Source organism: Oculina patagonica, chromosome 2, assembly GCF_052425735.1.
Source record: "Oculina patagonica isolate OP01 chromosome 2, crgOcupat, whole genome shotgun sequence".
Taxonomy (NCBI): domain Eukaryota; kingdom Metazoa; phylum Cnidaria; class Anthozoa; order Scleractinia; family Oculinidae; genus Oculina; species Oculina patagonica.
The window spans coordinates 21255769-21270144 of record NC_135759.1 but is presented as its reverse complement, the minus strand read 5'-3'; the positions used below and the strand labels follow the sequence as shown (position 1 = coordinate 21270144).

The window sequence follows — 14376 nt, the reverse complement described above, 5'->3', positions numbered from 1 at the left end:
TGATTTCCGGTTGAATTGTACATGCCCGTAGTACGTTTCGAAGGCATGGCTCAAGAACTCCTTGTTGTTTTACTTCCAGTCATTTTCCTTTTTATGAAAACCAATATAATCGATCCTGCAACGGGAACTGTCCGGAGTCGGCTCGTCTCGACCTCGTTAAGACTCGAGGTACGAGATTGGGTGTAGGCCTGTTGCAGGCTCTTCAGTATTGGTGTGAGGGCCGGGAGGAACGTAACCAACTGGGTCGGCGGGGACAAGCATGAAAAAGTAAGAAAAAACTGGAGTAAAAAGTATGTGCGTTTTTAGCGCTTCTTTCTTTTCCCTCAGCCCAATCCTTCTTTGACTATCTCTAAATTTGGCGCGGAGAGTGGGGGGAAAGGGTACAATTTAATCCACGTGATCACCTGTGACATGGAAGTAAAAGTGCATGCTCGAAATCTGCCTTTCCTCGCCTCCCCCCCCGCTTGTACCACTGTGCTGCATAACTAACAAAACATTTTAAGGCAGGTCTACGGTGTTTTCGTTGGGGCCCTGTTTTTGGATGACATTTGTGGTATGTCAAGGATCATATTGAGCTGAACCAAAGCAGCGCCGGATTGTCCTGCGGTGGAATTTTTATAAAATACCTTCTTCTAGTTTTCATTGCAAGAAGCCGTTATTACGAGGTAAATTCCGATATTCTATACATGTATATCTGTTTTCATTACAGTATCCTAACTGATGTTTTTTTTGGACCGTCATATTTCTCTGGCGCTGTAGAACATTGTTCTACCTTTTAATAGTCGTCGAATTTATTTATTCCCCATTTACTCTCCCTATTCTATTTCCCTAGTACTGTCCTAATTGTTTTTTCACACCTCAAGTGAGTTCTAGTTCGTCCATCTCCTGACAAAGAGTGCTCCGGAATAGAAACATTTCCGCAGTTTTTTTATCAGCTTCCCGTGGGCCTCTTCATTTAGGTATTCTCATGATTAATTCTTTTATTAAATATTACCGTATTTTGGCTGAGGTTCACCGTTCTTTACTTTTAGCAAGAGAAAATAAAAAAATGAGCATTAATGTGGAAAATAACTCCGAAATACGTTTAAATTGAACGTGTTCATGTACACTGCTTGCGTCACTGTCGTCAAGTCATGGCAAAGTTGGTCCCGGCAGGCTGGATTTAAATTAGTTAAATTACTGTTCATTTATTTGTCAATTTCACAACAAAAGGGTGGAAAAAATAAAGTTTTTACCCAAATGTCAGTCTTTGACACGTTCTTAGCACATTCTTAAAATTTTGGCTTTTCGCAGCCTGTTTAGAGAGCTTGTTATATAACCAGCAGCCGGCCCCTCTCACACGACCTCACACCTCCCTCTTTATAATTAAAAGGGGTTGAAATGAAATAATCCCCCAGGGCATCATTTCTCAGTCTGGACTTTCGATCTGAATCAACACTGACTATTTAATTTTTTCAAATAATTCTTACTGTAGCTCTCGATGGAACAAGCACCATTTCGACTAGCAAAGTATTGATCATAAAGAAGAAAGAAATCGTTCGTTGGACCTTTACCGTTATATACCGTGTCACGTATCACGTGATTACTTAATTACTTTGATGAGAAACTTTTTAACCAAATAATTGGAGCTGAATGGAGAATTTATTTTTCTAACAAATACAGCCTAAGGATTACTGTTAACTCACATAATTGTATGAAGTCTCAATCATGTTGATGGACCGTTGAGTCAGTAATCTTTGTAGAGCATGAAGCCCTGCCAGTTAGATAAACAGGAAACGAACAAAGAAAGCAAGAAAAACAGGAAACTCGAGTTTATTTTGTTCTTAAAACAATGATTAATGCACTGAAGTTCATGCATGTGTACTGGGAGGTCTGGTCTTTGGTTATGGTATAAAACTGGTGTTGTAAAAGATATCAACGTAAACTACAAGAACTTGTCACATTTGAACTTCGTTGAAGGCAAAATGATAGTGCTTCGCTTTTGACAAAAAGCCAAATTGTTTTCTGGTTCTATAATTACAAATATAATTTGCACTAATACTCGCCAACTAACAGGAAATGCTTTGAATTCATTCACTTGAGAGTCTCGAAAAGACAATACCCGAGCTTTTTAATTTGAGTTATGAAAATGCGTCCATAAAGATTTAACCGTGATAAACGCTAAATTGCGCACAAGTGCGAAATCTGTTACGTATTAAAAACGCATTTTCTTATAGACCCCGTTTACTTTAGTGTCGAAACGAGAGACTTTCATAACTTCGTTTGTAACACATCTGATTACTTTCAAAACTTCATTCGGAAGGCTGCGTTGTTTACCCGTTAACGATTTAATGATAGCTAATTTACTTTAAGCATACAGCACCTACGAGGTCAGTTTTTTAAGGCAATGTTTTTCGTCATCAGATACGCATGGAAATACTTGGTCTGTTTGGTATTTTTATACTCCGGTAAAGGTATATCCTGCCCGAACTTCGCTCACAGATAATTTGCGTGATTAATGCGCGGGAAAAGTCCGCCTCTCGGTACACGACTTGCCTTTGTTCACTGAACTTCCGGTCGAGTAGAGCTCTTTGTGGCGAAGGTCCTAACTCGCTGAAACAAAAGTCTCCTAATGTTTTATGTCATAATTAGGTAACCAATGAATCGATCAAGCATTGTGTTAATCAGTCCTGGGTTAATCACTGAAGATTGAAGAGTCCAGAACATTTCCAAGCTGTCTACAAAGTTCTCTAACTGCTTGCACGGACTGAAAAGTTGAGCCACTTTTTTGTTACGCAGATAAACGACTAAGCAAGTCTTACGAAAGGTGAGTAATAGAAGTCCGCTAAAGATTTTAACCGTGAAATTTATGCAGTACAAAGCAAGCAAAACTACTCTTTCTAGTTATGAAGAAGAGAAAAATGAGTTTTCGAGTCGTTCGTTCGGTCAGGGGAGCTCACAATCGCTGATTCATTAATCTATAGCCAAAACCTTGTAGCAGGTTTTACTCGTTGGGGAGTATTTATAGAAACGTGCATCGCAGATCGCACATGCAAGACACACGCGCAATTTACCAAATTTGGCGAAAGAATTGGTCGTAGAAGACGCCGGAAAACGTAGAACGTAATTCCCAGTATAAAGTTCTCCTTGTTGAAAGTTACGGAGTACTACTAAGTGAAAGAAACAAAACGCAGGGCTGTAAAAAACGAAACGAGACACATGTGTCATCAGTCAGGAAAGAGATATTTTCTTTCTTCGAAAACAAAGAAAAGAATACGTGTGCTATATCGATATCACAAAGAAACCCTGCCTAGAATCAACGTTTGCCCTTTGGTCGACGTTAAACACACTCACTTGCCGGATTTACATGAATTTAAGACCTTCGCCTGATGAGAGGACAGGCCTTTTCGGCGCCGACATATAACGGTCATGAGAAGGAATGGATTACATACTTTATGAGTACCATGCATGTGCCCTTTAGAACCATAGTTGTAATAAATACACTAGACAGAGATAGATAGACATGCATGTCCAGCCGTTTAGGAAAAGCTTTCGGACAATAATCCCTAGTAGATCACACAAGCTACCATCAAAAATTGCGCCATCGTACACAATTATAAAGAAACTGTCTAGAAGAATGCCTAATGAGTTCGCAGACACCGTGTTAGCACAACTACGGTCCGTGCATACTTTCATGGTGGTATTAAGTTAGCTGGCTAGTCTTCCTTCCGACCGAAATCAGTCAGAAATGTTAACATCTTCCGTTCGACGGAAATACCTAGCAAGCATACGGTTGAAACAGTAACTAATTTTGTAAGTGATGTCGATACTTTTATCTCGTGCTCCGCCATCCATCATCATAAAGTCTATGACTAATTGTTATAACTTATAGCCAATTATAGCACTTTCGTCTCGTAACTGAATACACTAGCTGGCAGGGAAACAAGCCAACCGAAAAAACTCGCTTGTGGTTTGTGAGGCAAGTTTATTCTGGCGGCGAAGACAGAGGAATTAACCTGAATTAACCAGATTTTTTTGCCAGCCAAAGCTACTCTAACACAACCTCATTTATGCTCATTTATTCATTAGACTTCAAAGTTGCGAAATCTCTGTTCACTTTTTCTGTTAGTACGAAATGTCGATGCAGTTTTTTTGCTAGCTAAACAACATTGTTAGTGGAACATGTGGAATTTGATAAAAACTATCCATCGGCCAGAGATCACAAAGGTTGTCGACGAAACTAATACATAATCAAGTGTTGGTTTGATAGGGTCATTTTTTGCGGAAATTTTTTGTTCAGCTATCGTGCAATGGAATGTCATCGTTCTCAGTATAATTTTAGTCCATGATGGTACTAAATCTTCCAAACAGAATAAAACATTTTACAAGGCCTTCGCAATGTTTACAAATGGAGAACTAGGAATTTAATTTTCGAATACTCTTTCTCACCCAAGAATAAATGCGGAAAAAACCTTAGTCCTTTCCAGAGATATTTTTACCCACTAAATTGTGTGGTATAATAAGATCAATTTACAAGAACTTTCAGCAAATTCTCTGCCGATGTTAAGTGCATTTTAAGAACAGATACGCCTTTACGGAATGGGTGTAATTTTGAAGCCTCTGTCTCTCATCATTTTAAACTTTCTATCCTTTTGTAAAGATGCACTCCTTGTACTTAAAACTTAATTTGTCCACACCCTTAAACGTTTCTGGGTCTGTCAGTGAAATTGTGCAGAGTAACGCCACTTTCGTGTAAAGTTTTGTAGTCTGGTTTGCCCAAAAATCATGCAGAGCAACCCCATTTTTCGTTGAAAGTTTCCAGTCTAGTCTCGACTGGGTTTCCCAAACTTGTTCCTTATCATGAGTTATTTATGGAAGCGGCGGTCATCGGTGTAGCTATGTAAGATGCTCCAGCCGGCGGCGGTCTTTTCTATTTCTACAAGGTCACGAGATTTTTTTTTGGCTCGTGATTCTTCGTGTGCGTCAACTGGCAAAATGAAAACTGTCAACGAAATATTACTTCAATAAAAAATTTTCATCTATACTGATGGACAAATTAAGAGGACATATCTAAATAAGAAATGCCTCTTTAACTTGTTTAAAATTAACTTTAACTTGATTTTCCCGGATTTTAAACGGTCTGACTGAAATAAACTATGTTATGTCTTATGCAATCCGTTTTCATCTCATCCAGGTTTGACCATCCGTATGCAGTTTCGACTTTCCAGTATTTCATAAGCTTTTCTCTATGGGTCAGTTGATTGTATGGAACTACAAGTTTGAGCTTTATTCCATTTAGGCAAGATAGGATGAAGTACTTCATCCTCTCTTGATTTAGGTTAAAGACTACTAGTTTATTTATCGCAGTTCAAACGGATTAAGTGAGCTCGACCGTGGCCCACTAAGTCAAATAATTCCGATTTCTCGAACTTCTGAGAGAAACGAAAATTGTTTCGAGAAGTCGGGGGTAAAATTACAGTGTTCGAATGATTGAAGCAATTCCAAGGAAAGCGACATTTGTTCGAGTTATCGGGAGGCCCGAGAAATTGAGAATATGAGAAATTCGTATCCCACTAAAGCAAAGTTTAGACTGCTTGATAGCACAGGGCAACAAGACCTTACTAGAGCGTAAACTGAGAAGTAAAGAGCAAAAATGGCACGATGGGTGTCTTATAGCGTTGACTTAATGATCTTTCCAGTCTTTCTTCCCGATTTTTGATCTTTAAAGTGTGAGTCCTACGGTAAAAGGCTCGGCCTTTCAGTTTTCTTTGGGTTTTCAACGGTAAGCTCCCTTTTCACTGAGTTTCACAGTCAGTTAGGGAGATCGTGCTTAAACAGTCGTTGATTCTGGCATGGTAAGTATTGGACGAATCACGTCGAGGGTGTATTTTTAATTTCCTGTATATTTTCATGTCTAAGTTACGTTGTAGCGTAACTCAATTTGGCTCTCCTAATCTGCCAGTAGCCATACGATGACAAGAAGGGATGAAAAGACCCTTGACATTTCCTTCCTTCCCGCAGTCGCTAAAATTTTTTATTAGTTAGTTGAATATTGTGGAGTAAACGTCTAGCCTGCTTGCAGAGTTGCAGCCGTCTACATGCATCATGCGTAATATACCACAGGGCTAGCTACTAGATACAATTTAAAGAACTCCGCTTTGCCTAAGGAGCTCATATGTGAGTGGGCTAGGCAGCTCGTCTTAGAAATAATGGTAGATTATAAAATCAAAATGGAGGGAAATAAAGAATACTGAAATATAATGTGAACGCAGTAAAGCTATAATTACTACTTAGAGACAAGTGAGCAACATTCAAGCGATATCGTAAAATTCCGAAAATATGAATACCCCCTTCATTCCTCCAAAAATATATTAAAGGCCCTCAAATTTCAGACGAAAAAATCCTTCCAAAAATAAACCCTCCCGTATATGAGCCCTCCCCGAAAATAGGCCCAGCTGAAAGGGACGTTGACAAGCAAATATAAGTCCAAGCCAGATTTGCGGTATTTTATGATATTCTTCTTTTCATTTTTTTTTTCATTTCAATGTGCGTCATCTTCCCTGCGAAAGTGACATACACTGTGAACAATCGGGCACTGAATTTGGATAACAGAAAACAGCTAAACGAACAAACAAACGAGCAAACAAAACAGCGTAAACATCTAGTTCCTTTACAAAAAGGAAGTCGACAACGACGAACAGACCGTCATATTGTTTTACTGACGCAAACCTTCGTAGCATCCTCGTTCAAGTTGTTTCCTTCCTGCGACCCTTTTTTCTTAAAGGAGGTGAATTGGACGTCTACATGCAGACTAAAACTAAAAGTGTTCTAAACTCGCTATGAGTTTACCCCATTGTCGTTCAGCTACACCTAAACCGAAAGAAAAAAGCAGATACGACTGACACTGTACCAAAACCTTAACCAGGCAGCATATAGCTCGCAGGAAAGACAATTACTAAGCTATAAATAAACAAAGTCAAGACAGTCACACAAACAACCAGATAGATGGATCGGAATACTTTTCAAAAAGAGAAAAATAGACCACAAATAGGCACAAACACATAACAGATTAACAGTTAGACAAAACACTTAGACAAGCAGTTGAGAAAGAAAAAACAGACAGATCAAGATTGCACACAAACAAATAACAGACTTTGGAGAGGAGGCACAATAGACGCCTTCAACTTCTATCAAAAACACACACCAAAAACAACATACTATAGCAAAGGCAAAACACATTTAAGACGGCTGAATAACTTTACAATTAATCAATTCATACCAAACGAGCGCATGCATGCCTGCATGCGCGCAGGTTTTGTCAGTGTCACTTTGGAATTATACATTAGATTCAACAAGGAACTGTCGGCTTCAATTGTTTGAATTCATGCACCCGCTTGCAGAGCATGTCAGTTAAGAGACTTAAACCAGGAACTATGGCCCGTGCTTAAGCCAATCATTTTAGGTTTTTGTTTGTTTGACGCTTATTAATCACGCCAGTAAGTCGCACTTGCTTGTCAACTTAATTCTGTGATGTCGACAGATTCACTTCGTTTCTTGTCTGTTTCCCTACTTAAGCTCACACACTAGGCCGTACTTCAGTGTTCATCTGTTCGTTTGGCTGCCATTCGACTTTACACTGTTCATGGAAAACCACTGGTGACCATTCGGTGTTTGTTTAAAGTCGGTACTACATAGAAACTGAAACAGCAAAGCAAATATCTCAAGTATATAATGCGAATACGGTTGAGTATGATCACTGAAAAAGTTGTATTCTTGTGGAGTGCAACTGACCTTAACAAACGTACGAGCAATGGCTAGAGATTCATTAAGAACATCAAGAACATTACTTGGCCAGAAACAAACTACTCTGGTTCTGTTGTGAGTAAAATGTTCATGTGCATTTTTCATTAGGACTGAAAATATCACGGCCCTAAATATTTTGTGTTTGATAATCCAATATGCTGTCGGTTTTTCCCTTACAAAGCCAGTACAAATCTGGTACTCAACATCTGTTCTTAGCTATGGTAAGACAGTTAGTCTTTTAACTTCGAAATTAGACGATTACTTGATACTGAGGTAAAGCCTTTGAGACAATCAAAGTCACGAAAAGAATTTTCAATTGACTGAAACTGCTTTTAATTTTTCGATGTAAGTTCTTGAAGATACCACTGTTAATAAAAACGTTAGCAAGAGTAGTTGCTACTTAAAAAAAATAACGTTGCTTTTTTTATGCATTTCCTATTCCAAGCTATTTGCAAAAAGTAAGAACTCTGGCCAGAGAAAGAAGTGTTATAAGGTCTTGTACGGCAAACTATTCAAAGTGACTGAACTGCGTGCTCGACCTGAAAAAATTGATTTAATATAAGAACCAAATACCCGTGAGAACGAAATTCGGAATAAAAGAAGAACTTTCACCTCTCATTTTAAGCCGTCTTTGCATTGCGTAAAACCAGATTTACCAAGCGAGGTACGAGGGCAGCTTGCTTGATCATGTTTCATACCATGGAACATTCTATAAACTTTAATCACTGCAAGCATTTTAAGAACTTGGAAATCCGGAAGGATCGAAAACGGCAGTACACAAATCGGTAACACGATAAAATAAATCCTTTATATCAACTAGTAAGACGTGCTATGGCAACTTTTGTGGTGTATTTAACTTCGTCAAATCGCTTTTTTTTTCCTTCAAGGTCGCGTTAAGTAAATTTTCCATGCTTATTCATCTTTAAATGTTTGTTTTTTCGGATGTTTTTCGCCACTTATCCAAACTTCCAACAGCCTGGTCAATAAGCTTTCTCACTGTGCTGATATGAGTAAGTATCAAATGCTCAGTTGTATATTGGCTTGCAAATGATTTGTCTACAACCTGTATGACCCTGAACTGATCGCTTTTAATTTTGCACCCTTATCCCATCGCAAAGATGTGTTCAGTTAGCGTAACCCTATTTTTTATCCTTATTAATCCAATTTGTTTTTCCTTCAACGGGCTCTTGTGAGCTATGTTTAAGGGCCTGTTCGCACTACGCGAAATTTTGTTTGTTTTGCACTGTCAACGCGCCATTGTGCGACGTCGTGACCACCATCGGTGCTCAACTTCACCGCCGTCGCTGCTTTGGGGCCTACATTTTTTGTCAGGCGGATCTTTTGTTCCTTGACATCCCTTCACGGGTCATCTGTCAGTCCTGCTCTGTTACGCCGCTATATAGCGGTAGCCGAAGAGATGAATTATGGGAGAGAAACACCGATTCCTATTTGTTTGTACCAAATCATCCTTCCAGTTGTTCCTCTGCTTCAACTCTTGGCTATCAATGCGACTCTCGGTGGACAGTACGGTCACAGCACTGTCAGTCACCAGCACCTCCTCGCTCCCACCTTCTTCCAAGGGCGCTTCGAAATTCGAACGTTTCTTCCACTGCGAATATTGAAGGAACGCACACGAAACATGGTTTCTATTTCGTTCGATTGATTTTTGTGGTTTCACAAAAATTTCATGTCTCAAGTGCGAACGCGCCCACAAACCAAAATTTCGCATTACAAAATTTTCAATTTTTTTGTACCCAAACCAAATTTTTCGTCCTAGTGCGAACAGGCCCTTAAACAGCGTTTTCAAGCAACCTCTAGCCTTGGGGCTTCTGATCGTGGCACTTTTCAACCAAGTTTATTGTCAACAAACCCAAGCAATACAGTTCAGTCCGCAGACCGTAAAGAATCTTTTGACGCCAAAATAAAAGAGTTGGAGAAGAAAATCTTCGGAAGGAGCCCAAGACAGCAATCGCATTTTTCTTAGTTCGAAAAAACAAAACGACAAAACAAAAGCAAAAAAATAACCAGACCAATAAGTAACTTGGTTTATTGATGTTTTCTACTGAAGCTCAATGTTTTCGTGCGTGAGTCTTCCACCAGTATATTATTTCATGCTGTGTTAATGAATACGCACCTGGGATTTATTTCTTTTTTTTTTTTCGTTCAATGTCCACAAACAAACTATCACCTTTGAAGTCTTAGCCGGAACGTATAACTACTGTGATCAAATACAGGAATCTAAATAAGAAAATAATTTATAGTTGTTATTTTTTGTTCAAGATGAAGAACAAAATTGAGGAAAGCTACAAAAGGATTCTATCAGAGTACCGGCGTTTCCGTAAAAATAGAGAAGAATATTTCGAGAATATTGTAAATGAGAGTTGATCAAATGAGCATAAAAACATTTTAAGAAGGTCAGTTGTAATGAAATTTCCATTTCCCAATTGATGCAATTTCCTGTTCAGAAAGTCTTTTTACCTTTTTAAAACCAACTTCTCGATGTTTCTGTTCACATAAAGCCATTACCCAAAGCCTGGGTAGTCTGTGTGCATATATTAAATAGCGAAAATCAAATTTGCATCTGATCCGCTCGGGCGCTTAGTGTATCACGCACAAACAATTATTATTTTACGCTCCCCGCGGCTGTGAAATTACTTCTCATCCAAACTGTCATCCCAGTTGATTCATAAAAGCCCCCCATGTTTGCTGAATCAAGTTCTGTCGCATTTGGTCGCCTGAATTTAATTTGCTTGTGTACACACAGTGGCATTCCTTCGCAGTTTAGCTTCACGGAGACGCAAAATAATTGGCAACGAGATTGCTGGCGTTAATTCAACGTCACGAAGCCCTTAGCAGGTGTTTGTTTTGATGGAAAATAGGCCTATGGACAAAGCAGGAAACCCCTAACAAAGACGCGAACACTTTTCTTGGACCGTAATTACATTTTGGCACTTTCGGTTCCTTTTGAAGTGTAAAGGACTCGGCCTTGAGCCTTTTTCTTTGCGTTTTTCGGCAGTTTTAGCAAGGAGATCGACCAGCGCAAAGCAAAATCTGTTTAAGAAATCCTCGATCACGTTTAGAAAATTGCATTAGACACTAACCTGATCGAAAATAAATATTTCGGAGAACCTACTGGAAGAATGGCGAGATAGCTGACGACCGGAAACTATATTGTTTATGGAGATGCAAATGTGTATATTGTTCTTTTTCACTAATGAAAGTTAAGCAATATCGTTTTCCTTTGGTTGTTTGAAAACGTTAGTAAATAACTCGACATTTTTTTCAGTCAAAATTCCTTTTTCAAGACCCCCAAGTCAAGGCACAAAGATTGTAAAGACTCAGTTGCCCTCCCAAGCGCCAGCCTTAGAGCAGATTTCAAGGCATCTAATATTCATACACCCCTCCAGGCCAATACGCCACTTTCAAGTGTTGGGTTACCGGGCTTGAAATGACGGTCTGTTCTCATCTGCATGCGTCTAACTTGAAAGCGCTCCAACAGATGATTAAATCTATTGAAAGTTGACATATTGGATTTTTCCAATTTCGTAGTCGCTTTTCTCGAGTGCTTGCTGGTTTTCCGACAGACCCGGTTGTCAGCTTAAATCCCATCACACAAAATCGGAAACTGGCGTCGGAAGTGAAGGGTTTTGATGGCATAGTGGTTGACCCAGTTTTTATGTTCATTAAGGGTGACTGGAGCCCCCCCAAACATGGGTCATCAATTACATCTATATCAAGTGTCTCATACGCTAGATCCAGTCCTGTAGTTTCTCTTTCTAAAGCAAAGAAAGAAATACAAACATCCAGCCTCCTGTCGCTGTCAAACGTGATCGCAAAATTAATGCAAAAAAATGTTTTCAAAGAGTTGACACCTGAAAGGAGAACGCGTGATTAGCTGAGAGCGCCAGAGAGAAACACAAAAATCGGCGAAAACTGGAACAAGACTCAACTGCACCAGCTCAAAGGCAAGAAATGTTAAGCTTCTTAGGATTTTTAAGCAATTTGCAGAATATGTTTAGTATGTTCATTATGTAAATCCAAAGACACACGAACAAACCCTTTGTCTGCAGCCTTTGTTCTGACCAGAATGAAACCGGAAGTCACATTGAGAGAGACTGTCTTCAGCAAGCAATATGGCGTTTTAATAAACAGATAAACAGACCGACCTTCGAACGAGAAAATTTCCTAAGCGCTGTTCGCTCCGCGACGTTCAAAGGCTTAGAGTGATACAAAGATAAATGGGTTATCGAGGAATCGTCTGTTTTACCTTGCCACGCGCGACGCGAAAATACCTTGCGAAGCAATTGCAGCGAAGGGGCGTGTTGTGACGTCACAAATCACAATAACACAGATATGGCTTTAGTTCGTGGGCGGTGAATTGCATTAGTTCGTTTTGTGGCTCAAGGCAGTCGTTTGCATTGTCAACTCATTCGAGTGCTCCGCGCGTGAGCCGTAGTACAAGGTTGTTATTAATCGCTCGCAAAGCGCGAGCCGTTACGAGCGGGGTTCAAAAGCTTTGGTTACCCACCCGGCCTAGTAGGAGTGTAACGCGAGTTGGTTTTATCTGCTGACTGAATGGATAAGTTTACTGGCCAATGTCTCGATCAGTAAGAATCCGGACTGCTGCCGGAAACATTCCTTCATTTCCTGCGCGTGCTGGCAGTGCTGTATTCACAACACGGAACTTTTCGCTGGGCATTCGAGAACAATCAATCGTGCGAGTTTTCAATTAGCTGGCTGTATCTTTTCTGTCTTCGGTGTAGGTGAGAAAAACTGAATATTACTTTTCTCCGGCAACTCCAGCTGTATGGCCTTCACCTCTGCATTCTGATACTATATATAAACTGTATTTTGATTAACGTAATGTTAATTGATGAAAGCTTTATTCATGTTCATTTAGTCCCAAGGGTTTCAATTGCTCAACGTACTTTGGGTTTATTTTTCAGGTCGCCCGTAGTTCTCCCGTTCGCTGAGGCCATATGATGGCGTTCGGCATTCATTGGCTGGATCTGGGTGACTTCGAGAACGCCTGATCCCGGCGAAATTAATCCAAATTGTTTTTCAAGACGTCCATTTGAATGGCGATCAATGTTTCATGGCGGTAGAGACAGCGGTCACTCTACACGAGAACCCACTGGAAAAGACAATTGTTTGGGAGAAAAGGAGCTTGGATTACGACTCAAAACATCGCATTCGACCACAGAATACTGTTAGCAAAGTTGACACGATTGTGAACAAGGATGAATATCACTCAGATTATTGTGTTATTGCGGCCGCTACGAAGCGGACGGCGACTACTACACCTCGCCAACCCATCTTGGTCGCGGATCGTGACAATCGGCTCCGTTTATCGACTCCAGCAACTAACAGGACGTTTAACGCATTTGTTAGGAGACATACGGGAGGAACTATACGCAGTCCACCGTCACAAGTTGTAACTACACAACCGAAACCCACAGGTCCGGCAACACCGGTGCAATCGCGACGTAGTAATGTACTCCAATGCAAACATAGTGAAGATGACGACGATATCAAGTTGTTTTGCTGTAAGCGGGACGTGGACGTGTTAATCGACTACGCAAGCTGTATGTGCGGGGTTAAAGCAGTGTTGTATCACTGCTCAAAGGATTCCTTCGATGAAGGCAGTGCGTCAGATCACCCTTGCTCGTGCGGTCCCCCTCGGACATCTTGCATCGGCAGATGGGGGTGTTTGGCGGCTTGTTCAATTTTCATGCCTTGCCTCCTTTGCTATTTGCCTCTCAAAGGATGTTCAAAAGTGTGTGGTTGTTATAAAAGACAGAAAACTGCGAGTAGGCAGCGACAAAGAAGACCCAAAGATCCCGTCTGAAAAGTGTCATTATAACAGTGCGGGGCCAGGGTTAATTTATAATTTAGCTTAGCGGGTTCGTATCGAGCTCTCAAATTGAAATTTGTCTATCAAATACATATGCCTTATTTATACCTTCCTTGTAAATATCAAATTTGTTTAAAGAAGGCCTTCTGTTTTATACCTGTGATAGTCAGCGCGTAATTATTCGAAGCTCTCGGGGGAAAAATTAAATCCTTTTATCTTCTGTTGTCAGTGATATCGGCTGAGAAGACCGATTTGATGTTAAAGTAGGAACAGCCTCTTTCATTCAGCCAGTTTGTGGCTTTTCTGTGCAGTTTTTTCCCCCATCGGATTCTTCGACACTAATTCTATAAACTGAAAACTGTGTACATGAATTTTCTCGGAGATAAACAATTAAAAATTCTTGTACAGTTAATAGCGTTTGATGGTAAACGTATACGTCTGTAACTGTTACTCGAACTCCCGCGCGCCGCCGGGAGTTTGTATTACTCAAAACAAATCTCAAAGGCAACAGAGCGATATTCTTTAAGTCTCGAATGCACGCTTTATTAGTGATAACTTAGAATTCACAGTGCTTGCGGTATCGGGCTGCATCGCTAACCTACAAGTAGTAATATCAATATTTAGTGACCGAAGAAACCTTCGCATAACCGCACAGCATGGTCAAAGCTCGGCAAGAATCTCTCTTGTTTTGACGGGCATGGGGTGACTCGGGTCAATTTTTTCGCTCAAATATTTCCTAT

The 14376-nt window shown here is 40.1% G+C and overlaps 2 protein-coding genes across 4 annotated transcripts in view; one reads left to right on the top strand and one right to left on the bottom strand.

Annotated features, from left to right (window-relative positions):
* Positions 1-6714, bottom strand: part of LOC144643579 (protein D3-like) — a 217454-nt gene extending 210740 nt beyond the window's left edge. Inside the window, exon 1 of the mRNA XM_078502885.1 lies at positions 6704-6714. The gene's annotated coding sequence lies outside the window, so the exon portion shown is untranslated. The remainder of the gene's footprint in view (positions 1-6703) is intronic.
* On the top strand, positions 2612-14048 carry LOC144643571 (uncharacterized). Of its 3 annotated transcripts, none has more exons than XM_078502878.1 (2): positions 2612-2806; positions 12729-14048. In XM_078502878.1, the coding sequence occupies exon 2, from the start codon at positions 12878-12880 to the stop codon at positions 13628-13630; it is 753 nt and encodes a 250-aa protein (XP_078359004.1). In that variant the 5' UTR covers positions 2612-2806; positions 12729-12877; the 3' UTR covers positions 13631-14048. The 3 variants fall into 3 exon arrangements, with proteins under 3 accessions (XP_078359004.1, XP_078359005.1, XP_078359003.1); XM_078502879.1 differs by lacking the exon at positions 2612-2806 and adding an exon at positions 11607-11747; XM_078502877.1 differs by lacking the exon at positions 2612-2806 and adding an exon at positions 11916-12545.
* Positions 14049-14376: the final 328 nt, after the last annotated feature.

Excerpts from the sequence above, each read along its gene's own strand:
- LOC144643571 (XM_078502878.1), top strand. The coding sequence starts at position 12,878 with ATGGCGGTAGAGACAGCGGTCACTCTACACGAGAACCCACTGGAAAAG.